This window comes from Miniopterus schreibersii (assembly GCF_964146895.1).
Source record: "Miniopterus schreibersii genome assembly, chromosome: 5".
In the NCBI taxonomy this organism is placed as follows: domain Eukaryota; kingdom Metazoa; phylum Chordata; class Mammalia; order Chiroptera; family Miniopteridae; genus Miniopterus; species Miniopterus schreibersii.
Window position 1 is genome coordinate 17,042,414 of NC_138106.1, and position 26,714 is coordinate 17,069,127.

Genomic DNA, 26,714 nt, shown 5'->3' on the forward strand with positions numbered 1-26,714 from the left:
AAGCAGAAGTGCCGTGAAGTATGTAACTCAGTAACAATCAGTGGCATCCAATTTAAGAATTAAATCTGTTGGAAAGATTTCACTAAATGTCCTGAACTGAAATATACTCACGGGTCTGACTGAAGCCACTGAAGGATGATTCCTGTCGTACAGTATAAGATAGAACCCTGTTTCCTTGGCAATCGGCTGTGAATAAAAGACATAAGTTAATCCTTGGCTTCCTTTACTAGTAAATTACTAAGTACCACAAACATTTAAAAGAAAATCTTCAATTTAAAAACCACTTATAGCTTTAATGAAAATCTTCATACTTAATTTTCTAGTTATAGGAATGTCTGCCACTATAGGGTAATGAGAAATGCTACATTCAAGTTCATTATACATAAATTTTGTTGTCATGATACAATGTTACTAATTTCCTTTTAAAGGCATAACCATTTTCATTCTGAAAATGACTCATTACTTAAGTCAGTCCATTTAGGAAGTGTAAATGGAATCCTGACCTCCAGGAAAGAACTAAAGAAATACAGTGAAGTGGGATAGGGGTTAAAGATACCAAAATCCATGAAGTCGGTCAGGGGCCCGGTGGTGGTATCAAAATATAGGACACCGACTCCTTTCAGGGGGAGTGACGATCTACTAATGTATGTCCAGGAAATGTTATTTTTCTAATCATTCTATAATATAAAAGACATTAAAATGGCAATCCAAATCTGAATTTGGGTTACAAAAATGACTTTGTGGGTTGCAAGCCTCCTATACTTCAGTTACTTTAAATGTTAATTCTAATAGTAATAATCAGTATAAAAATGGGGAGCAATCTTTTCTTTTTCATCTCCAGCTTCAAATTTTCACTAAAATAGACCTGTAAACAAGAATGAACATTCTTTACCTCTGGAGACGAATTTGGTATCCAGTACTATTACCATTGCCACAAGATTCTGCCCTTTCTGCAGCCACTCTCTCTGCAACCTTTAATTAAAATAAAATACAGTTACAAAGAAAACAGAATTTCCTTTAGTACAAATATCCTGAAAATCCATGAAAATCTGAGACTGTTGAAAAATTGTCATTAGATTTTCATGAGTTAAAAAAAAGGATTAAAATATGAGGTATCCAATACTCTGCGTATCCCTTAGGAGTTGCAGACTACTTGGTCCTTGTATTTACTTTTCATTTCCTCTTAAGCTCCCCAAGGTCAAATTCTCTCTAATCACTATTTTCAAAATGCCTTTCTATAGCCATCCTCTCATTATTTCCTCCCTTTCTTTTTGTCTTTTCTAAAAGAGTTGGAAATCATGGTCTAAACTTCTAAAACCTGTGTGGAATTTGAGGGTAAATACATGTTAATATATTTTTCATTCTTTTGTTTCTTTTGGTTAGAGATTGGTGTTTCTTAATTCCTAGTTCTTGACTGTGTTCTAAAAGTTATGGCTGTACCCGGCTGCCATGGCTCAGGGGTTGAGCATTGACCCATGGATGGACCCGGAGATCATGGCTTGATTCCCAGTCAGGGCACATGCCCAGGTTGCGGGCTCCATCCCTAGTAGGGGGCGTGCAGGAGGCAGCCGATCAATGACTCTCTCTCATCACTGACGTTTCTGTCTCTCCCTCTCCCTTCCTCTCTCAGAAATCAATTAAAAAATAAAATAAAAATGTTTAAAGTTATGGCTACTAAAGGTAAGCTCTGGATAGATGAAATGTTGTAATCAATACAGATTTGTAACTGAAAATAACAAGTCATCTTGTGCTAGAACAGTGATGAATGAGGTTAGAAACAGAAAATGACACAATTATTGTTTAATACTTCAGAAGTAAAATTTCCCAATCAGTATATACTGTACACACCATTATTCCACTTTTTACTACTTATACTGTCCATTCAAAACCAACAGACCTTAGAAAAATAAGCACAAAAAAACCCCAGAAAAAAACAAACCTACTATTATCAAGACTACCCTAAAGGAAATGCAGTGGCGGATAACAGCGAGGAACTTACTGAAATGGCACTAATTCTTCTCGGCTGAGTACAAACTATCCTGCACGCAGAGCCTTTTCCTCTTTCGATGTAATTATCCAAAATGAACTGCGTAACTTGAGTGGTTTTTCCACAACCAGTTTCACCACTTATTACTGTCACCTGATGGTTATCGATCATATTTACTAATTCCTATTTCAAAAGGAAAAATAAATGGAGGACATGTTAAGTCTGAAAAGACAGTTATCGAAATTCTACCAAACTGAAGGTAATTGCTTCTAACAAACATTGATGCTCTTTAAATTCTGTTACATGCAATCCTGGCAGTTTGGGTGTCTGGATCTACCAGTTTTCAAGAGCTAAGAAGCACTAAATTATCAAAAGAACAGAGCCAAGGCACTATTAAAGAAAAACACACTGGTAAGAACAAAAAAGTAACAGCTCATAAGTTCCATGCATAAGAATTAAAATTAATTGAAAAGAACATTGACATGTGGGGCTACTGCGTACAAGGCAAATATCCCCTGAGACCTAAACAACTACTGAAGACATTAAGGATTTATATCATAATTCATAAGTATAGGCTTTGTCTGCAAGACGAGTTTTGTATACTGCTTTAAAGAATAAGGAAGAATATAATTAAAAATTATTTCCTTTCAAATAATTAAAATAAAGTTTTTAAATACCTAAGTTACCAAAATAAATTTCTGTGAAAATTCTGGATTTTAAATTCTAAAACTTTCAATTATGGACATGAATATGAGCAAACTTCAGGAAAATTGTTTCATGATCACTTTCTCTTTTTTGTTTTTCAACAATTCAAAAGAATAATAGGATAATCCAAGAATATCCTTTAGAGAAAGGTTAATTTATTTTATATTTCTTCTTAACATAGTGCTTTGAAAAAATTGTATTCAAGCATTTTACAAATCAAATAGTGCATAATCATTTTACCTTTTGCATTCCAAATGAAGGCAGCTTTTCCCTGAAATGCTAAAATTAAAAAAAAAAAAAAGTTACAAAGTTTCACCAAAAACAGTAACGAAGTTATAATCATGGTAATCAGAATATATTGATAAATATGCTAGAATACAAAAGTATTTTATTATCTCACAGCTTATGTGAAGTAACAAGACTTAAAAAAGAATTATATAAAAAAAAGACCTAATTAATTCAGCAATCCAGTTTGTTTTGAAACATAGAAAAATAGAACTCTATCACATCCATCAGAATGGAGATGCTTTCTTAGAATTAGTGACCGTAAAATGAAATCTGATCTATCATCTAATAGCATTCTTACTATCCCTAAGCCACTTCTACCATGTTTTCTATATTCATCTTAGATTTGATTTCTACACCGTAATCTTTTCCTACCCATAGATCCACATCAGTGGAAAATTAATGTTTATTAAATAAATCATAACTTTCTCTAAACTACATCAATCACTCAGCTTTAATAACATTTGCGTTCTGTCTTCCATACAAAGTAAACAGAGACAGTAGCTAACTCTCCTGTTCCTAAGGCAATAAAAGCAGCTCTGCTCTCAACCACGTTCTGAATTAATTCATCCTGAAATCTCCTTTGTCCTTATATCAAAAAGCTACACCATTTGGCCCCAGGACAATATCAGCTCATCTGTTCTAATCAGGATATCCAATCTAAATCATAAACAGTCAATGCATCCTTTCTTTCCCACAGGAGATGTAGTATTCTGCCTTTCTCTAAAACAGTAGTATTTGCATATTAAAGACATGGCCCTCAGAATTTTCACCTTAAAAACACACACATTTTATTACATCTATCTCTAGAACATCCACAAAGCATGCAATTCTTTGTTTTAATAGGAAGGGACCTTAAGATATCTTGCCTATCAGGAAAATACTGCAAAAAATTGAGGACAATTTCAGTTCCTGTCTCAGTTCTGTCTTTAAAATGTTGAACATAAGTACATCATATAACTTTTGAAGAATTTAACATTATCATCTGTAAAAGGCAGGCACTGGATTAAACGGTCAAGAAACTTTATACTTCTAATCACCTTGTCTTTTATGACATCTCCCTAAAATGGCCTAGAAAAGTTAAACTTAAGAGTGATTTCTTTTTTCATTTGCATTATAATTTTCAAATATTTCTTCTTCTCACCACATAAGCTGCTATAGATGAGACAGGCTACTGCAGGTTATGTTAATTCCATTCCTGTAGCTTTCCTCTACACTATGGGGGCGGGGCGGAATTCCCAGAGGAAGGCCTACTGAGGAATCTCACTGATCTATATACCATGCAACTACCTCTAACCATAAATATATTCTCATCAAGTTTGAGAAGATAAGTAAAATTTTTTCCCACATCTTGCTTCCCATTACCTGCATTTCAATATACCGAAGGTCAGTTTTTTTCTTTTGCAAATCTTCCAGTAACTGTTGGTCTAAAGTTACATCTGGTTCATTTTCTTGCAAGAGATACTCAGACTCTCGGTCAATATATTTGTCCCTGATTCTAAATGTCCTTTTTTCTTGATTTATCAATTTTTTTTCCTGGTCCTCAGATTTCTTCTCTGAGTTTGGTTTGTTCTCAGCAGGAGCTTCAGTCCCATATCTATTTTGACGAAATAAAAAAAATGACAAAGGGTTAAATAACCACTCAAGCCCTGAGACAAGACAATATGCTGTTTAATTATTCCAAAATCACAAAAATAAAAGCTTTTATTGCTTTCTCTTAGTAGAGCAATTATGAAAACACTTAGAGTCTTAAAATAAATTAAAATTTTTCCTCCCTAAAAATAGATAATGCCAGGTAAGTTATTCCTTTTGATAATTAAAATTTTTAAAAATATGCACAGCCCGGCCGGGCGTGGCTCTGCAGTTGAGCATCGACCTAGGGTCCAGGCGATTGGGGTTCGATTCCCAGTCGGGGCACATGCCCAGGTTGCGGGCTCGATCCCCAATGACTCTCTCATCATTGATGTTTCTATCGCTCTCTCCTTTCTCCTCCCTGAAATCAATAAAGATATATTAAAAAAAAAAAAAAAAAATGCACATAGGTCATTGCTCTGTTGCAATGGCTTACTGTTTTTCTTTTTATGAGCCTTGTTTTATTTTACAACTTCATTTCTTCCTGCCACCTCTTCTGAGCTATAAATGAGATGCTACATTATAGTCCCAGAAAAACTTACTAATTTTCTCTCTAAATGATGCAGTTCCTGTGATTTCCTTAAAATAGTAGCCATTTAACTTTTTGCAAATCTCCCCCACAGGAAAATCTTGGAAATACAAAAATGATGGGTAGGGAGACCAATAAATAATCATTTGATAAATCTCATGTGCAGTTAGACTATTACTACCACTTACCTTTCCTGTAGGAATGAATATGCCATCTGTTTTTATTTTTTTACCTTTCATCAAATCTGCTCCATCTACATAAAAAGAAATTACTTCGAGGCTAAATTTCACTTATTAAAGAGTCTAAAGATGTAATTTCTATTATCATTATTTCCTAGCCAATGCTATGAAAGAAGTGTCACTCTTTGCTCATTTTTTAAAAGAATATTTATTTTACCCGTGATCTTCAGGAGCGAACCAGGATATCTGTGCTTCTGAATCTTTATCATTCTTAGCTTGGACAGAATGTAGCAGCTGCACAATTTGTTCTTCGCGATGTTCATCCATGTGCACTACAGCTCTCTATTATATGCAAAGAAAAAGTATCCTTATCAACATGAGAAAGCATATACAAAATTATTTAATAAAAAAATAAAGGCAAATATATGTTCAGCAAACATATGTAAGAGAAAGTTAACGTTACCCTACACTGGCCTTCTTGCTCAATTCCAATTCCTAGACCTAACATTAACATTTTTGTATATGTCCTTCAAGAGCTCTTCCTACTGTATATGTACAAAATTAGCTCTATATAACTGGGGGGGGGGGGGAGCATATTTATGTCTCTTCCTAAAACTTGGGTTCCCTTACCTTCTAGTTTCAAATATTATTAAGATTTTGTTCCCTATCTTAAATTTTCAGAGACCCACAGCTGAAGTTAAAGAAACCCAACACTCTGTTAAAAAAAAAAACCAAAAAAAAAAAACACAAAAAACAAAAAAACTAAGTTAGCACGGCCGGGCATGGCTCAGCAGTTGAGCATCGACCTGGGATCCACGCGATTGGGGTTCGATTCCTGGTCAGAGCACATGCCTGGGTTGCGGGGTCCATCAATGACTCTCTCATCATTGATGTTTCTATCTCTTTCCCTCTCCTTTCCTCTCTCTGAAATCAATAAAGATATTTTAAAAAAACACACAAAAAAACTAAGTTAAAAACTGGAAATACTATTTTGGTTGCAATGAGCATTTGAAGTACATTTTAAAGTTCTTACATTAAAAAGAGGAATAAATTGGGAAGGCTGAGCTCAGAGAAAATAAATAAAATGGTCACTGCTCATGACAATGATCCAATACTGCAAATAATGCAGTTTCCTCACAGAATGAGAATTATTAAAAACACAGCAGAGGCCCTGCCAGTGTGGCTCAGTTGGCTGAGCATCTTCCCATGCACCAAGAGGCTGCCGCTTTGATTCAGGTCGGACCTGGGTTGCAGGCTCAATTCCCAGTAGGGGGCATGCAGGAGGCAGCTGATAGATATTTCGATGTTTCTCTCTCTCTCTCTCTCTCTCTCTCTCTCCTTTCCTCTCTCTCTAAAAACCAATAAAAAATATATAAAAAAAAACAAAGCAGAGAAAATATTTTTATTTGGAGAGAATACATGGAAGATATTAGTTACACTGTACAGTGTCAGAAAAAGAATTCTTTTAAAAGCTGTTCTTTTATGATTGCAAGTTATAATTAGTTGCATTATAAGTAAACCCAGTAGTTAAGAGTGGGTAGATTTTCGTCTTTGAGTGTGCACAGAGAAAAGATGACCAAGGTATTACATGAAAAAGAGCCAGTTGCAGAAAATGTGCAGTAGGATCTTATTTTTGTTACTATTAATTTTTTAAACAGTTATTCACTTCATATTCTACACTTATTGCAGTATTTCTCCCAGCTATATTCTCGCACACGGTGATGCCCCACAGAAGTTTGTCAAGTGAATGACTAAACGGCTGAATCTATCTTTTAAAATGAGCATGCATTGTAAAGAAGGATCTCGTACCCTTTGGGACAGCATAGATGGACCTGGAGAAAATTATGCTAAGTGAGATAAGTCTGGTAGAGAAAGACAAATGTCACATGATCTTGCTTATATGTGGAATCTAAAAAACTTAATAAACTGATGAAGAGAATAGATTCAATGACAGGGAAGCATGGATCAGACTGATGAATGTCAGAGGGATGGAGGAGGGCGGGTGGGTGGAGGGGGAGAGAGTAACCAAAGAATTTATATGCATATATGCACAACCCAAGGACACAGACAATGGTGGGGAGAGGGACTGGAGGGAGGGGACGGGGTAGAATGGGTCACTGGGGAGAAAAAGGGATATTTGTAATATTTTAAACAAAAATAAAATAAAATACAATGAGCATGCATGACATTTGTGTTAAAACCATTTTTTCTCTTTAAGAATACAATGAGATCTTTGGAGAATTCTAGAAGATCTGAGCTGAAAACTTATTAGAGGATTTACTAAAAGCATAATTATTCTCACACAACTACAAAGTTTAATACTGCAAAACTCTGGCTAATAGAAAAGCCTTAAAAAATTATGAACTGCAGCAAAACCTAATTATTGACAGACACAAAAGCTCACAATTTTGTCCGTTTTTCTTAACTGTGCAGCATAGAAATCCTTTTAAAATGGTTTATATATTGGAGCAACGTATCTTTTCTTCAATATGGTATGGACATAAGACTGGAAGCCTGCACCTGGTTTCTCCTGGATTCTGCCCTATGTACCTTTACCTTTGTTGATTTTAATCTGTAATTATTTGCTATAAAAAAAACAAAAACCTGTCACTGTGAGTACATAAGCTTTTCAGAGTTATGATTCCTCCCAGTGAACCATGGAACCTGAGAATGGTCTTGGCAACCCCAACAGAGGATCATTATTGGAACATTTTCCCCTATGCTTTAAATTCTGTAATGTCTTTGGCTTATATTAACATTTACTGTTACATGATCTACATTCCATGGTTACTGATTATCATGTATTTTCTTGGCAGTTAAAAATTTAAGAATTTCCATCAATACTTTAATCAAAGACTCCTCTGGGAAGGAGGACCTAGGACATAAGTCTTTCTCAGATAAAGCTTTAATTTTACACCCTTTCCAAAGACGTCAAGGGCTCAAAGCTATTGCTTCTTTCATTCACATTCAAAATGGCAGAGATTATGTACTGTCTACCAGAAGAACAATTTCTTTCCAACTGAAGCTCATTCACACTATAGCATTTCTTAAACCAACTAGGACTTTACATGTTGAATCCTTTAACTCTACTAGCAGAACAATGGTTCACCTCCTCACCTTGTTATGAGTCTTAGATATCCACAAAAAGGTGGCATGATTGAAAAATGAAATAGCCCCTGAAAACATAATTGATACTTTTTAGTAAAAACACAATTTACATTAAAAAAAAATATGTTTTCATTTTTAGGGAGGGGACACAGAGAGAGACATCGACTGGTTACTTCCTGCAGTCCCCCTACTGGAGATTGAGCCTGCTACCTGGGTATGTGACCTGACCAGGAATCAAACCAGTGACCTTTTGGTGCATGGGAAGAAGCTCAGCCAACTAAGTCACACAAGCCAGGGCATGATTTACATTTTTTATAAATTAATTTTAATGAGGATCTCTGCACAATGAGGGTCCAGAGGCTACAAGCAGTGGAGAATTCATAGGTTGCCTACCTCCTAACCTTCCGGTCCCATCACCCTTCACTTTACCTCACCCCTGTCTGGAAAATCTAACACACATTTTATGTTCATGACTATTTAATTTTTTTTAAATTATCCTCCCCTCCCTGGACATCGTCAGTCTTTCTGCTTCTAGCTATGAATTCCTGGCAAAACAGACCCTCAATAATGTCCAGCAAATTGTCTATGTCTATCTTACCTCCTTCTAATTATCTGAAACTATTTCAAACTTTCTCCTTTCTGTGACACACCAATACCACCTTCCTGTTCACCCTCATAATTTCACATGCGGTATTCACAAAGAAAACAAAACCAAAGGAAAACTCAATTGCTTGCAACCAAACCTAAACCCACCAGATCAGCACCCATCACTTGTTCTTTCCCTCCCTGTTAAAATGCAAGGAGTCCATTTTCCTGCTTAAGGTTAATTTCTCCACTTAAACCCTGCAGCTCAATTCTTTCACCTCCTTAGGGCTGTCTCCTCGATTGAGATTTGTCTTCCTTTCCTTAATCTCTCTCTCTAGTAGTCATTAGGCTATTAATCAATCTTCTGGCTTGCTTCTTTGGAGATATATGGTAGAACTGCATTCTCCCACCCCCAAATTAAGCATGGCCATGACCTACTGGCCAGACAAACATGAATGGGAGTCTCCAAGAATCTGGGGCGATTTACTCTGCTCCCTCCAGGCTGCCACCAAAACCAGCTATGCTCTAAATGGGTGGAGGCTCTAGGAGCCTCATTCTCATAATGAAGGCTCTCAATTGAATTGAGATGGTCAAGTAATATGAGTAGAAAAACAAACCTTTGTTGTTATAAGACATTAAGATTTGGGGGATGTTTACTACTGCATCATGATTTGGTCTACTCTGAAATGCTTTCCCTCTCCACTGACTCCATAGCATCAGTACATGAACAATGTCAAATGTCTTCACTTTTAAAACTAAAACAAACAAAAAAATCCTCTCTTGAAATCCATCCCTATCAGCTATTGCCCGATTTTTCTTCCTCTTTGCCCTTGAAAGGGCTCCACTTCTTCATCTCTCCTTCACCAGCCACCCCACTGTGACCTGGTTGTTATTTCCACCACTTCACAGAAAGGGCTCTCATCAAGGTTACCAGTGACCTTGTTGCTAAGTCCAACAGACATTCTGAGCTCTTACCTTACTTAACATCTGTACAGCGGTTGCCACTACTGATTACTTTCTCTTTTTTATATACTCTTTTCAACCTTACACAGTACTCCTGGATTCCAAAACAAGACCTATATCCTTATTTGTCTCATCTCTGGGTGCCCCTTCCTAGATTTTTTGGCCAGCTTCTCTTCCTTGGGCTGTCGCTTACATTTTCTTGTCCTATGTTGTACAGCCTAGTGATCTGCAGACTAGCAGCACTAACATCTGGGAACCTGTCAGAAAAGTAGAATCTCTGACTCCAGCCCAGTTTACACTGTACAAGATGTCAGGTGATTCCTATGCACAAGTGTGAGGGGCAAGTCTACAGAATTCAGCCCTGTGCCCGCTCCTCACCGTCCAAGTACTACCCATAAGCCCACAAACTGCCCACACATACACGCTTTGCTATCTTTCAAGTTTCACCTTAAGGGTTATGTGCTCTTAAAAATCTTCCAGAATCCTCCTAGTTTGAGTTAGATGACTCCTTATTGTAATACTTTAACACTGTATTATAACCATCTATAGATCCTAATATACCACAATCTCTGTAAGGTAGGAACTGTATCTATCATATTAATACAGCGCCTATGACACTCATTCAAATATATTAGATTCTCAATAAATATTTGTTGAAAGAGTAAAAGCGCATCATTAGACTATATTCACTTGGCAAACACAGACATTCCTTAAACAGTAAAAGCTAAGGACATTCTGACTAGGGAGCATCGCATATAGCTGAAGGTAGTCAAAGAGGCAGGGTGAGCCAATTATTAAACAATGCTCATTATTTAGATAGAGAAAACAGAGAGAGGCATTTTAGAGAGTAGAATGGTATAAGAACTGTAAGAAATAAGCAAAAATTAAGAGTATGTTTACAAAAGCCATAATTACATCAGATTAAGGACTGAGCTCAAACAGGTAAGTACATAGAAGGAAATCTGTGTTGTTGAAGCCAGATTACCAAGATTCCTGGGAAACATGTTAGGATGCCACTGAAATGTCTTAGACTGAGACATTAGAAGCCATTAATCTGGCTTCTAATCTCAAATTGTGAGCTAGAGAATGAGATGATCGACTTTTTGCTTTAAAAAGCTCACCATAAGTGGTTCTACAAAGGACAGCTAGTGGAAGCTAGAAGACCAGTAAGAAGGCCAAGAGCTGAAAACAAAATAGTGGCTTGACCTATGGTAATTGCTGTGATTTGTTATGGGATAGATAAGAAAGGGGAACAGACAGATTTGCTTAACGAGAAGAATCACAGAGAAATCCCATTTTGGCCTTGGCAAGTGAATAAACGGAGGTGATGTTTACTAAAATGGAGAAGGTTTGGGGAGGGGCTGGAAATCAAAGTTCCATTTATAATGATGCATTACACAACTAGTTTCAGGTGAAAATAATAATGAACGATTATTTCTGATTTATTTAACTGTTCATCCTTTTAGATCTTATTTTCCCAACTAGACTGTAAGTTACTTGAATATCACTTTTTCAGATCCCTACAGCAACATGCATAAAATCTTGTGTGAAACGGGTAAATAAAACTTGATAAGAGTTCTTAGAAAGTTACTGTGGGGTTGTGGCTGTTTTAATACTAAAAATGAAAGCTTGACTATTGTTCTGAACGATCCACATTCAAAACAGTGCTTGGCAGCTTTTATTCCCCACAAACCTAAATGTAATGCTGAAGATCGATAGTTTATATGGAGTTCATCGGGCAAAAATCTTAAATCAAAGTTACCATGATTATTCTAAGGGAAAGGATGGCCAGAGATACTATGACAGTGACACCCCAATAAAGTTAATTTCGGTTGGAACCTGAAGTTAACATCTGCTTTGCCCACAATTACCGCGTCCTTAGGCAAAGCATACATTCTGCCCACATAAACCCTCACTGCTTGAGGAAGGATGCGCATGGCTAACGTTAAGCCATATAATGATCTTCCACAGGGAGCTTTAGCATAATACCTTTGCACTTCATACTCACTTCACAAAGCGCTCGCATCAGTTAAGAAACCAAGTTAAGAAACAAAGAAAAAACCCAAAGAAACAGGTAGGAGCGGCGGGGGAGAAAAGAAAGCTATCCTGCCTCATGCCCTTGCACCACCGAGTCTCAGGTTACCTCCTGCCTCTCGGCCTCCTTGTTCTTCTGTCCCTGTTTCTTCGCGTACCACAAGCCGATTTCGCGGCCTTTCAGGTGCCCCGGGTGCCGGCCTCGGCCTCCTCGACCACCCCCTCCTCCGCCGCCGCCGCCTCCGGAGCCTCGGCTCCCCCCGTGGCCCCCTCCGTAGCCCCCGCCGGAGCTGCGGGGCCCACCATCGCGGCCCCAGTGCTGATGGTAGTCATAGCTCATTGTTCCAGGGGACTACAACGCGTGAGAACCTGCAACTGACAGAAATGGCGACCAGGACCGGAAGCGAATACACATCCACTTCCGCTTTGTTTCCGGCGCCTAGCGCGAGAGGGCGGGCCCTTGAGCGTCACAAGCATCCGTTTCCGGTGACGTCACGGGCACCCGGGCGGTTGGCTCCGGTGAAGCCCTATTAGACGTCGCCTCGGGAGGTTACCTCAGTTCGTCTGGAGGGAGAGCGAACGAAAGGCTCGCGGGTTTTCCTTCCCTCCGCCCAGCATGTGAGGAAATGGGTTTTACTTTCTTATTTTTCCTGGTAAAATTGAAGTTTGCGTCCGATTAGGTCCTGGAGAGTCAATATCGATTTGACAGTAAAAGAACCTGTGGGACAATGCATTCTCTCCTAAAAGTCCGTAAGGAAATAAAATGAGTGCAAAATCTCCCTCCCTCTCTCTGTCTCTATGTCTCTCTGTCTCTCTGTCTCTGTCTCTCTCTCTCTCTCTCTCTCTCTCTCTCTCTTGTGCTACGTCTTGGAAATAGCCTGGCACCTGTTTCAAATAAGTATAAAAACGTCCCTGCCTTTCTAAAAGGATTATCATTACTGGCTATCTTTCTCCAGCAGCACAAGATGAGCATGTCTACCCAAATTCAGTACCGAGCAGTGAGGCAATTAAATGAAACATCAGTTGAAGATTCAGATGTTCATATGAAGTTATCTGTTGCTGATTGACCAGGCCACTGTGTGTCTCGCTGTTCTTGAATAACTGACCTAAAGGCACTGGGGATCCTGAGTAAGACAAGGAGGGCGTCAGCTTTCCTTGGTGTGCAACCTTGAGGAGATAAAGGCTTAAAAAATCAGCGTGCGGTGAGGTAAGAGAGGAAAATGCTATATGCCAAGAAGGGGTCCAGAATACTACCTCAGTGGCAAAAAGTAAAAAATAAAAATAAATACTTTGAGCAGAGGGACGTGATTACCTGAGATTGCTTATCTGCCTAAAAGCAGAGCCTCCCAGAAGAACTCACTTTTCCCACAGCCCCTCCTGGGGGAGGAACCAGGGTAGACTGACTCTTACTAACACGCCGCGGGAGGCTAGAATTCAGCACCGCGCCTCCACCGACGTTCTCACAGAGCCGCATCTTCCATTTATCCTCACAAGAGCCCATTTATCTTCCCTAAGAGTCCTTTGCTTTCCCACAAGTACCTTGTTTCCTCTTCTTCCTCTGTTAAAATGCCATTAAGCTCCAAGTTCTAACTCCCTCCTTGGGTCACATTTTTCTGTGAACTTGCTCAGGTGTGACTAAATCTGCGCTCTTGCTTCTCTGTCTTCCGTTAGTTTAATTTGCAGCCCCCCCCCCCAGAACTAAACCTAGGAGGGTCAAGGAAAAGTTTTACTTCCCCAACAACCATGAGATGTTACAGCAAAAAGGATTTCTTTAGGAGTCAGATAAGTCCTTACCGAGATGTCTAGAAAGCAGTTGGTTATATGAGTTTAAAGTGCAGAGAGAGCAGACTAAGATTATATATTTGGGAGTTTTTGGTAAATAGTAAGACCATCGGCATTAACAGTTCCAATTAAAGTACCCATTGGGCACACCTGATATGGCAGTATGTGAACTATTCAGTAGGTAAGATTAGGTAGGCATCTTGGGGGTGGTAGAGGAAAAGAGTGAGCACTGTTAGGTGAGAGTGCTGTGGACTGAATGTGTCCCCTCAGGCTCCATATGTTGAAGCCCTAACCCCCCGTGTGACTGTATTTGGAGATGTGGCCTCTAAGGATCTGATTAAATTAGATCAAAAAGGTGGGACCCCAGTCAGATAGGATTAGTGTCCTTGTAAGAAAAAGCGACAGAGAGCTTGCTCACTCTTTCCTCAGACGAAAGGTCACGCGAGGACAAAGCTGCTGTCTCCAAGCCAGGAGGAGAGCTTTCGCCAGGAACCGAACCTGCTGGCATCTTGATCTTAGACTTCCCAGCCTCCACAACTGTGAGAAACACGTTTCTGTTGTTTATGTCACTGAGGCTTAAACCTGCGGTGTTTTTTATGGCAGTCTGAGCAGAGTAATGCAGACAGACAGTAACTGAGGAAGAGAGCTAGCATTTATTGGTTGCTTAGCATTTGCTAGGGAGGTGGCTAGGCGATGCACATTTGTGATTAGCCGACTAATGAGCTCTAAAGGTGTTCCCTCCTAATTTCTGAACTCTGTGAATGTGTTATGTCACATGGCCAAGGGAATTTAAAGTTGCTAAGCAGCTGACCCTAAAGTGGGGATATTATCCTGGGTTATCTGGATGGGCCTGGTAGTAATGAGTCCTTCAGAGTGGGAGAGGAAGGCAGAAATGTGATGTGATATGAGGATTCAGCCAGCTGTTGCTGGCTTTGAAGATGGAAGAAGGGGACTATGAGCCAACTAGAACTGGAAAAGGAAACAGATTCTCTGGCAGGGCCTCCAGAAAGGCTTATGCTGCCAGTGCCAGTGAGGACCCTTGTCAAAGCTTCTATGCTACATAACTGAAAGGTAGTTAATTCATGTTAGTTAAGATGCAGAGTTTGTGATAATTCACTGTGGCAGCAATAGAAAGGTAATGACAGTCAGTCCCCATATTTCACACAATCCTCGTAAGAACCCCAGAGAGAGGTCATGTTCTTTCTTTTTTTCTGAGGAATTATATTATTTCTCTTTACCTCATGTTTGTTGATCCTAAACAGAATCTTAGTTATGAATTTTAAATTACTAATTTTTCCTGATGTCTTCAGCTTGTAGTACAGTATTGACTGAAGCTATTGCATTAGGTAGACACTTAGCACAGATGTCACTGTGGTAAAGATCTACACAGAAGGATGATTTTCAAGGAAAGATCAGAAAGATATTGGTCAGAAGAAGAAAAGTATCATTTGTTACTTGGGTTTTATTAATTTTTTCCTGCTTTGGTTGGAACCACAAGAATTCTTAGGTTACCTAATGACAGAAAACAAATGGTGTGACTGGTTCATTATAATTGTCATTGTTACTGTTACTGGTGCTCTGCCAATGTTTGTGTACACTGGGCAGGCTAAAAGATGTCTCTCTCAAATGTCCTCACCACTGATCATTTGTTTTCAAACCCACAGAGTTTGATATCTAACTTCCACAGGTATCCACCTCCCAGTCTAGCCACCTCTAAAATGCAGCAAGGGTGGGCCACACAAGACCACACCACTGTGGGAAACTATCACAGGGTTCCCAGTCTCGGGGAATCGCTTATTCTTCATCTTCTTTTTCCCAACCCTGTGAAACACTTCTTGTGTAATTTTTCATGGGTCTAACATTCATGAAGGCCTGGGGATTTCTTTAGTGTTCCTTTGGAAAATGGAACCCTTAATTGATTCTTACTTCCTCTTTGGGCAGTGAGAGGAGAGGATATGTTGATATAAGTTAATTGTAGACCTCTATAGAATATAAAGATCTGGCTGTGTAAGGATGGGAAGGGGGAGAAAATGTTTATTTCTTTCTTATATCGGGAAGAATATGAAAGAACTTATTAAATAACTCAATAGAGTATCTTGTCATACAAAATTTTTGAACTCAAATTGGAAAAGTTTGGTTACACTGAAAATGAATTTGTAGAGAGTGACTCTTCTTAACTATAATTTATAGTAAAATTGTAGATTTATGTAAAATACAACTGAGATGGGCAAAGAAAATGTAAGGGGGGATGTTGTTTATTATTGATCCAATCTCTACATTTCCTCCTTACTAGGCATTAAAGAAATAGAGGGGACATCATAAAATTGGCAGCTCATTTTTTGTTTGTTTCAGGTAATTATGAAGTTCCACTCTCTCTTAGGCCTTTTTCAATCTTTTTTCCCTCTCTGCAATGGGATAACTTGATAACTGGGAGCTGGAATCATTTGCACACATCTTCACTCAAATATCTGGTAGTTGATGCTGGTTTGGAGCTGGAACCTTGCTTGGCTGGCTATGGGTTGAAACACCTACAGGCAGCCTCTCCATTTGGTTTCTATGTGTGGCATAGTTTCAGCCTCCTCACAGAATAGCAGCTGGGTTCCAAGAGCACATGTCACATAGCAGGGTGACATTATGATAAACTGGCCTCGGAAGCCACGTCCACTATACTTTATGAGTTGAGTCAGTTACAGGTGTCCCTCCAGGTAAAAGGGCAGTTAGGCTTCACCACACTACGGGAGGAGAGCCAAAGTCACACTGTGAGAAAACCGTGTGGGATGGGAGATATTGTGCCTATCTTTGGAAGATACAGTCTGCTATACGTGCTAACTCAGACCCTCTCCAAAAACATGTTACACCACCATTATGATAGTTTTACAGACTTCTCCTGTTGCATTGCAGGCACTCCTGCTGTTGTCCATGTGACAACCAGAAGTAGGAAAAGGAATGATAATACTATAGGTAGCATTTAATGAGAGCTTATTTCATGCCAGGTTACTATAAGTAGGTACTATTTTTTCTCTGTTTTACTACAGTTAGGCCAAGAAACTCAAGGAACAGAAAGACTGAAAAGAATGAGACCTCTCCAAGGAAAGAATACCACTCTTACTGACCCAGTTCATAGAAATAATGCAGTCTTATGAAAGTGAGAAAAAAAATGGGGTATCTGGATGTTACTTTTGCCTCCTTGCTTTATGAAGCTTCCATTTTCAATCACGAAAGCCTCAATTTATTTATTTATTAGAAATATTTTAAAAATACTAAACGGATATATTTTTAATCCTCTCGCATAAGCCAAGCGCCCCAGTAGACATTTCACAGTTATAACTCCAGGGCAGGGACAGAGTGAAGGTTGCCTCAGGAAGGGTGATAAGAAGAAATGGAAATCTCTGCTCATGGGAAATAGAACAGGAAGGTCTGATTGTCATGAGAGTGGGAGGTCGCATGGGGGAGAAAGGAAGGGAGATGTGTTTGTATTGGGACCTCTTTCCCCCAGCTCAGCTTTCACCACATAACCTGCTTAGAGCTTTGCAAGCAGACCATATTTTGAAACTATATATATATATATATAGTTTCAAAAAATATATATATGATCGTATAATCTCTGGTTATAGATTTTAGGATTTTAGTCTGTCCAATGTTTGTGCTAAAGAGAAAAATTACTCATTGAAGCCTTGTATTCTCCTGGAATTCTAGGAGGTTTTACTTTTTAATTATCTCAAATTGATCTGTCCTCCTGTATGTCAGTTCCTACCACTGGCTTCTCTTGCCTTACTTACCTTTGGTGAATCTTTAAGACAAACCAAGATTTTTCCTGGTCTTAATCCTAAAACTGGTGAACATTGAAGTCTCTTGATCTAAGACTATGAAATCTTTGCTCTACCCAAATCCATTAAGGATATTCTTGAATGAAGAAGAGAATCGTGTAATCACTGTAGGTTATCGTTTAGCCTTCATTTAGTATCTTATAATGACTAAAAGGTTTTAGAGATAATCTAATCTACCTATGTTTATGGGTTTACTTCATCCCTAATCTTTATTGTTGAAAGTATTACAGATGTCCCCCTTTTCCCCCCCAATTAACTCCCTCCACCCCACCCCCCCAAGGCCTTCAGCGCACTGTTGCCTGTGTTCATGGGTTACGCATATATGCATGTAAATTCTTTGGTTAATCTCTCCCCCCCATCCCTAATCTTTCTAGCATCTACTCTAGAATAAACTGAGTTCTGAAGAGTTTAAGTGTGGTCGAAGAGTGGTAGAGTCAGAATCAGAATCAGAGATTGAAATTAAGCCTTCTGATTCCTAGCCCAGTGTTCTTTCCAATGTACAACCAAATAGATACACACATTGATGCCAGCAATGCCACCTATGACTCCATGTGGAGAGGACAACAGAAGCTCCACATTTGGACTTTTTTCTGGATTCTGCTCCTTCTCTTGGTTGATTTTAATCTGTAGTCTTGCCCTGTCATACTCCATAACTGTGACAATACAGTTGTCAGTGAGTTCTGGGAGTTCTGGGAGTCCTTCTGGTGAATTATTGAAACTGATAGTGGTTTTAGGAACATTCGGAATTCACATTTGGTGTCAGAAGTGAGGGAAGTTTTGTGTGGACTGTGTCTTCTAAATTTGCAGTTGGCTCAAATATAGTGTATTTATATTTGTTCTGTTTTGTTTCACAATTATAATCCTAACTGCCTAGCACAATATGTAGCATGTAACAGACATTCATTATATATTATAATAAGTAAATGAATGATAGAAGTTGACTAATATGAGAAATTAAGAGGCTTTATGAAATGCTATGGTATAGAACCATGTTTGGAAAAGCTTTCAAATAATACATACCAGGTCTCTTTTATTATTATTATTATATTATGAGTAATACTGTGATGTTTGCTGTCTTTAGAATGGTTGCCTCTGTCAGTCACAACTCTTGGAAATCTTTGGGATTATATATTATGTGTTTATATTACTAGGGAGTTTTGGAGATTATGTCTTTTCAATTTATAGCAATCACCACCAGGTGGTGGTATTTTTATTATGTAACAAGTAGTTTCTGTCTTCAGATATTTGACTTATAGAGAAAAAAGATAAATTATACGAAATATAGTGTTTATTAATAATAAGAACAATATAATAATGCAAGGGTAAGATATTTAAATATAGCACAAGGTATCTATAAGGGTATTATACAATTTCTTATTATACCAGAAACAATCACATTAAAGAGTAAGTAGATTCTATACTGGTGCAGCTTAACCCTCCCTTCTTATCAAGGCTTGGGAGGAGGAACCACTCATGCTTAGGCATAGCCCCTGTAGAGGATTTTTGTGGATTCAACTACTGTTGGCTTGGAGTTTGAAGTGTTATAGGTCAGTAATGTGATGTTGATTAGCCTTTCAAACTATGTCTTCTGGCTAAATTATCCTGGTATTGTGTCAGTACAGCAGAGCTTTTAAGTGTATCCATTGTATAGTTAATTTAACAATCAAGCTTTGTATGTGTGTTTTTCCAGTTACTCCAGCATAGGCCCAAGTCCATTGGGGGAAAAAAGGAACACAGGAGGGAAAAGGGGCATTACTGTCTTCCAATCCAATTCCTGTGTTCTTTAAATCCTGATTTTCATTAATCTTGAAATATGTACCTAACAATCATTTAATAAAATATATCGAATTATTTCTTTGCTTGAGATACGCATATCTTTGGGAAAGAAGTAAAGAAGTAAAATTTTCTATGATTCAAGAATGGCGAAGAAAGTTTGTCAAATCTGCAGCTTTAGAAACGGACACTTTTGTTTTGGGCTTACAGGATTTTCCTCTGCTTTACCCAGAATTTTGTCAGTCTAGTTAGGTGAACCTCAAAGAACTTAATCTGGCAGTGTTTTCCTCAGTTTCCATTCAAATAAACAAAACAATTCTACAAATGATGAAATTTATATTTACAACCTTTCCCAATACTGTTTCAGTTAATGACTATTTCTAATTCCACTTGTAACACACAACATATTTGTTTTAAGGGCAATCTTGACTTGAAAAGATGAAAGGAAAACACTTACATTAAAGAGAGAAAGGAAAGAAAAAGATTCAGTAAACAATTTATATTTTATAGAAATGAAGGAAACAACTATTTCCAGACGAGGGACATGCGTGGTTTGCAGTTGGAAGTTAATTTGCAGTTTTACACTAGAATATATTTCCCAGACATCAGTGTAAAAGCTGAAGCTGTAATTGTAATAAGCTTGCTTTGCTAACCACATTTCCACAAGCCTCTCCAAATACAGCTCAAGAGTTTTGTTACCTTGCTTTCATTACCCAAATGTCTTTTTTCCCTTTGCTATTTAAAGCCCAACATTATGTGTAGAAACGTGCATGGGAACAGTATACTCATTGAGTTTATACAGTGTTTTGTTTACTCTGAGGTTGACAAACATAGGCAAAACATTAGTAAACTAGGCCAAGGTTTGATTTAGAAAAGATTTTTAGAAATTGAATAAGAAATAAATATTTTAATTTCCACAGTGTGTGATCTATAAGGTAACAACACATCAAAAGCACTTAAGTGTTTGCACTAGTTCCAGCTGTTTGCACTACAAATAATTAACTAGCAAATCTGTAAAGCTTATGTAAACCAACAAATGAAAAGGGAAATCAAATAGCCTTAGAACAAAGGTGTTAGTGTAGCAGTTTGAAGTCAGGCACCATTCTTGCCTGCATTAGACCAAGTGATCACTAGCTACCCTTGCTTTCTTCCTCTCTCTTCCTGTAAGCTTTGTTTAACAACTGGATTTCCTCTTGGTAGCCATCCCTCTCTTGATGCTGCCTTTTACTGTTCTGCCTGTGTGCTTCAACGGTGTCTGGGATGGAGATGTTGATATCACCGTCAGGATTACTCGTGGGTAAAAAGAGAGAATATGAGGCTGTTTCTCCTAAATCACATGAAACAAATCTGTTTTCTTTCCGTGAGTAGCGTAGGGATGGAGATCTGACCTGTGTGGAGGACTGGCTGATGTTGCTAATGATTGACACAGTGTCCAAAGCCTCTTCGTTATCACAAATTTCAAGAACCTCCAAGTGTATTTTTACACTGGTGTCCACAAACGTGGATGGAGAATCTTCTGAGTTTGGTTCATGGCCAACACTCTTGGATCGATAGACTTCTATTTTCTTAGAGGCTGGGGTTATTTTCTGTCCTTCTGCGCTTACCTCATAAGTAGAAAGAGATAGTGTTTTCCCTGTAGGGGCCTGGAGAGACACCATCCCCTGGAATGCACACAAGGGAATGGCGAGGCCACCGCCGGAGCGCTGGGGACAGAAACAAAATAGTTATTGAAAATTAGTTTCTGAGATTAGGCCATTTACAAAGTCATTTTATTCATCCAAATGGTAAATTTTTTCTATTTCAGACCTATTTCCCTAGAAACCTTTTACAGATAAGGGATTTAAATTCTGCCATTGTTCAGTTTCTCCTAGGTCAAATACAACATCTAAACGAGGACAGTCAGGAACCTTTCTTTGAAGATATGGGACATATTTCTACTGTTGAAGGCAATATTTGTGTATTGATAGGCAGCAGTAGATGTTTTCAAGAGCAGAATATGAGCATAAAATTGAATGCAATGTACATTCTGGAATTGCTTTTATATTTTTGTCACATACTCAGCTACAGATTAGAAGTTTGCATTGACTGAAAGAAATGTAGACTTTGTTATCAAAATCCACTTTTGTTTTCCTGCTTAGTATGCCAGAGAGAATGATAATTGTGGAACTGTGATTCAGGTTAAGCACAAAAAATATTTCAGCGGTTAGGTTTGAGCACACAAAAGAGGAGCCAGATGTCACTAGGACTGTGCTACAGTGTGCTCACTTTTCCACAGAGAAATCACAGTCATTAAAGTAAACCCAATGATCCAGAACTCCCCCATATCTCTGCAAAGCCTTGCCAAAAAATTTAAACCTTTTATATTATATTTAAAACTTTTTCTGGAAGCAGATGGAGAAGGATTTCAACTCTTATGTTTTGTATTTCTAAATTATTTGATGATGATGATGATGATGATGGTTTTGCTCTTGGAAGTTGATTAGGTAATAGAGGGGGCAGAGAGTAGAATATTACTAGAAGGGCATCAAGGACACAGGGCTGTGGTGATGAGTGTGGGTTGCCTATGATGGTCGTCAGCCTCAGAGTTCAGTTTGGTAGTCAGTCTGGTGTTTGCGCTGCACTGGGAGTTTATTTTGCATTTGGGATTTGTGAACTGACATTCTGCATTTGGGTTTGTGCTATTTTTAGGTTAGGAGAAAGGAGACAAACTGGTTAGTGGGTGCTGTCACAAAATTTTGTCCTAATGGTTTGGTCGATTAGAATGAGAGTTTCAGCTAGGCTATAGCTTATTTTTCATTCATATTTTAAAAACATAGAGAATGGTACTTATGACAGGAAAAATTTTTAAAAATTAATTATCAGAAAGGAAAAAGATCCTCTGGTACTAGTCAGGCAAAAATTTATAGTACTTTCAAAGTGGCCAGGGTATGTATTAGTCAGATTCTCATCACTGATTTTATTGGAAAAAATATTATAAACATTTGAGTCCAACAAACTGTCAGTGTAAACATTAAGTTCTAATAAACAAAGAATTCCACTTCAAAAAAAAAGAAATACTATGGGACACGAGTCCCAAACTAAAATGTAGCCTACAGATTTGTAAATATTTTAAAAAGTTCAGGAGCAATTTAAAAAAAAAAAGACTGAAAGTAAGAAGCAATAAAACCTGAAGGGAAAATTAACATTAATTGTAAGAATATAAAAGACTGTTAATATTGGTTTAATTTATTTTGGTCTTTGTACTGAGTTGAATAGTGTCCCCTCCAAAGTTCATATCCACCCATACCCCGTGAATATGACTTCATTTGGAAATAGGGTCTTTGCAGGTGTACTCAGATTAAGATAAAGTCATAGTGGATTCGGGGGAGCCCTAATTCCAATGACTGCCATCCTTTTAAGAAAAGAGAAGATTGGACATAGACTCACACAGGAAAGATAGACATGGGAAGGAGGAGACAGCAATTAGAGTTATGCTGTCATAAACCAATTAAAACGGATCCTCCCCTAGGGCCTCAGAGAAGTACGGCCCCGCTAACATCTTGATTTTAGACTTCTGGCCTCCAGAAATGTGAGTCAATAGATTTCTGTTGTTTTAAGCTATCCAAGTGTGTGGTAACTTGTTACGGCTGCCCTACGAAACTAATATAATGTTTCATGCAAAGCATTACTAAAACACAGATGTATATAGACATTTGCAGAGTTCAATAACTGCCCATTTTCTTCTGGAGACTAGAATTGCGTGGCATTTCTTTCAAATCCACATAGAATGTAATCTCAAGGGAAGAGAACATTCCCTTGTTGCTCCTTTATTTCTCTGCCATCTATCACCGTGGCTGGTACATGACAGCCCCTTAAAAATATTTGTTAGATGAATAGATGTGTGCATAAATGAATGACTGACACTGACTTTGTAGGCTTTTTAGATTCCATATTTTAACTTTCTAAAGCATAAAAAATAAGATCATCTTTAAAAAATATTGCTGTTTAAAATTCATTTTTTATATTTTAACTGCCCTATGTAATGAATTATAATAATTATAAATACATCAGAAGAACATATTAGAACATACTTTTTAATACAAATAGAATAGAATGTTAGGGGACTGAATTGTGTGTGTAAGTTTAGTACATGATAAAAAATGATGGATTCAGAGAACATAAAACTACTCATTTAGTAGTCTGTGCCTTCTTTCCATTTGAAATTCAGTGAATTAGAATAAGCTGTTAGGAATAGTGACAATCCATTATTGCTGTATTCCTGAGTGTAGGTGGCTGGGAGCTTTTTGTTTGAAAATGAAAAGCAGTCTCTAACCCTCAGAGATGCTTTAGGAGGAGAATGCATGCCATGTAAACACATTAGCACAAATAATCTGCTTTGATAATTGATTCAGACTTACTGACCTTGGGCATATTGAATTTGTTTTTTTCTTTTCACTGTAAGCCTCTACGTGATTTTAGAGTAAAATTATAATATAAAAGAGTTGCTCCAAATTTTTCTCCTAACAAAGCAGAGTATTCTGTTGATTGAATCACTGAAGAAAGACATATCATAGCACATAGGATCCTGGCACTCACCAGAAACCATGCAGTTCTAATTTCTCATTTTATAGTAGGAGAACTGATAGCCCCAGACAGGGAACTACTTGCCCAGGGTCACATAGGTAATAATAGCGGGACTTGCACCAGGTCTCAGGTTTCTTAACTCCCAGTTAAGTGCTCTTTCCCCTATGTCACGTTGTCACTTTACAAGAAATCTGCCTTAGCCAGGAGTGGATTATGGGTTTTCAGCCCTGGAAACGAGAATTCTGTCATCAACTAAGGACTAATTCAAGAGACTGGCAATTTCAGTACAAATTAAAATTGTACAGGTTATCCCCAGATAGTTTGGGCAACCAGACGCGCAGAAGTACGGTACATTGAGGAGTATGTCAGGTTGACCATCCGAGATGGTCTGAGGGAGAAAACACAGGGACACCTGAAAATAGCAGGGAGAGGGAGAACTTTGTGAAAAACCAACAACAGAACGAACTAGATTTTTAATAATTTACTTTTGGAATTTTATTTAAAACTATGTGATTACTGTATTTTCACATATTCAACTCCCAAATACTTCTTGTGTCATCCTGTCACCTTCATTTAAATGTTTCGTAAATTAAAATAACACACATGAATCATTCAAGAAGAAGAGAGTAAGCGCAAGAACATCTGAGCCTTTATAAAGGGCATATTGTGTGGCATGGTATTTTAACACATTTCCCATTTAATCCTCACAGATTTTACTTTATTCTTTTAATCCCCACCAGAGGATATTTCTTCCATTGATTTTTTTAAAGAGAGTGGAGAGGAGGGAAGAGGGAGAGGGAGAGAAAGAGAAAAACATCAGAGACACATCATCAATCAGTTGTCTCCTGAATGGGTCCCGACCAGGGCCAGGGTCAAGCCTGCAACCGAGGTACCATGCACTCTGTACAATGAAAATGTTTGTGGTAGGAAGATAAAATAACAAGAAAAAACCGAAGCAGATTATAAACCAGTGTTTAGAAAGAAAACTGTAAGGAGAATTTAATGATGCTTATATAGTTCTAATTTAAATCTTTGATCATAGGAAACATTTATTGAACACTAGATATAAGAAATAGACCATGTAGAATCTTGCAATATGAGTATATATGGGTTTGTGTATGAGTTATATATGTGTGTGCATAATAATTTATAGTTAACTTTTCTTGATCATAAAACAACACATTACTCCTTAATTTTTTTTGTCAATCTTTACCCAAGGATATTTTTTCCACTGTTTTTCAGAGAGAGTGGGAGTGGGGGAGAGAAACATTGATCAATGTGAGAGAGACACATCAATTGGTTGCCTCCTGCACATGCCCCAACTGAGGCTGGGGATCAAGCCTGCATCCGAGGTATGTGTCCTTGGCTGCAATCAAACCTGGGATCCTTCAGTCTGTGGGTCGATGCTGTAACCACTGAGCAAAACTGGCTAGGTCTTACATACCTTTTTCAAGGTCAAACAGATACCAAGTGGTAGAAATGAGACTCTAATATGAGCAGTATGACTCCTGAAAAAAGACTATACAATCTCATTCATTCATTCACTATATTTTTATTTAGTACCTGGTATGAGCCAGCCACTATTCCAGGAACTGGAATTATGAAATGGTTTTCCTTCCTCTCTTTTTTCCTTCCATCCATTCATCTATGCATCTTTCTCTCTGTATGTGTGCATAGAGAGCTATGGTTCTTTCTGGGCAGTGTAATTTTAGGTTATTTGCCTCTCTTTGGTATTTTTCTGTTTTGCTTGAATTTTAAAAATACTGAGCATATTACTTTTATAAAAACAATAAAGTCATAATTGTTAAGACAAAACCTAACACAACTGATTTTGCTTTTGAAGAAAATACCAAGTAAAATTTCAAATCTTAAACTCAACGGCGTGTGAAAAGACTGCTTTGTTCTTTTGTCTCACGCTTCAATTTTCTTTCTTCTCACTACTTACAAAGCAATAGAACATGAAGTATGGAAATTGTTTTCTAAGACTGATTTAGAAGGCAAGGTCTCCAAAATCTTCTCATCCCACACAGCAAGTACCATAGCAGTTCTTTCAAAAGTATTATTACAAAGGTTCTTTAGAAAAATTTAACTAAAAACCATGTGGCTATTGTCTGATCTCAAGAAAGGAGAATGCTAATGATGAGTTGTACATAGACCCTGACCCATATGCACGCTTTGGAAATTAACCACTTGCCTTCAGTGGAAGTGAGTTCTGTGAAAGTGAATGTGGATATCTGACTAGTCTTCTTATTCCTAGGGAGAGAATAGTATGTACATATATAACGACATCAAGAATAGATAAAGTCCTTGTCCTAATAAAATTTATACACTTGTAACATGCCCGATAGTGTTTTTAAATTGATGGAATTATTAAGATATCAACATTTAAATTTTTTCTAGATACTGGTTTTAGTTCACATTAATTATTTGTGTAGTGGATAGGACAACCATATGCACAGTGCATGTTGTAACTTCACAGGGTGAAAATTGATGATGCTCCAGAATCTCTTTTTAAAATATGGGCCAGTGCATAGTGTTTTTTTCTCCTTCCTATTAATAATAATTAAGGTTGCAGGAAGTTGGCTGTCCTAATGTGTCAGTCCTAAGAATCTGCAATAGAGCATTTAGGTTCTTAGAAAAACTGATTCTCTGTATTATAAAAGTGTTTGAAGAAAATCAAATCCACTGATTAAAACTGATTTTTAATGAGTCAGGCCTACAATCCAGCTTCTTCAATTCTTTAGACCAGTTGTTTCCAAATG

General features: G+C 37.8%; 4 protein-coding genes across 5 annotated transcripts in view; 2 read left to right on the top strand and 2 right to left on the bottom strand.

Annotated features, from left to right (window-relative positions):
* Nucleotides 1-12,389, bottom strand: part of DHX36 (DEAH-box helicase 36) — a 39,933-nt gene extending 27,544 nt beyond the window's left edge. The window contains exons 1-7 of the mRNA XM_081138077.1: nucleotides 12,117-12,389; nucleotides 5,535-5,659; nucleotides 4,343-4,574; nucleotides 2,933-2,971; nucleotides 2,000-2,170; nucleotides 893-972; nucleotides 112-186 (exon numbers count right to left, since the gene is read on the bottom strand). Coding sequence (XP_080994203.1) covers nucleotides 112-186; nucleotides 893-972; nucleotides 2,000-2,170; nucleotides 2,933-2,971; nucleotides 4,343-4,574; nucleotides 5,535-5,659; nucleotides 12,117-12,347 — 953 coding nt within the window. The 5' untranslated portion in view covers nucleotides 12,348-12,389. The remainder of the gene's footprint in view (nucleotides 1-111; nucleotides 187-892; nucleotides 973-1,999; nucleotides 2,171-2,932; nucleotides 2,972-4,342; nucleotides 4,575-5,534; nucleotides 5,660-12,116) is intronic.
* The window catches only part of MME (membrane metalloendopeptidase), a 578,791-nt gene that overhangs the window by 149,095 nt on the left and 402,982 nt on the right, over nucleotides 1-26,714 (top strand). The window lies entirely within an intron of this gene.
* Nucleotides 12,548-26,714, top strand: part of LOC308557545 (uncharacterized protein) — a 227,081-nt gene continuing 212,914 nt past the window's right edge. For both annotated transcript variants that reach the window (XR_013998843.1, XR_013998844.1), the window contains exons 1-3: nucleotides 12,548-12,625; nucleotides 14,219-14,328; nucleotides 16,083-16,141. The gene's annotated coding sequence lies outside the window, so the exon portion shown is untranslated. The remainder of the gene's footprint in view (nucleotides 12,626-14,218; nucleotides 14,329-16,082; nucleotides 16,142-26,714) is intronic.
* GPR149 (G protein-coupled receptor 149) overlaps nucleotides 18,890-26,714 on the bottom strand; it is a 36,954-nt gene continuing 29,129 nt past the window's right edge. The window contains exon 4 of the mRNA XM_081138079.1: nucleotides 18,890-21,092. Coding sequence (XP_080994205.1) covers nucleotides 20,520-21,092 — 573 coding nt within the window. The 3' untranslated portion in view covers nucleotides 18,890-20,519. The remainder of the gene's footprint in view (nucleotides 21,093-26,714) is intronic.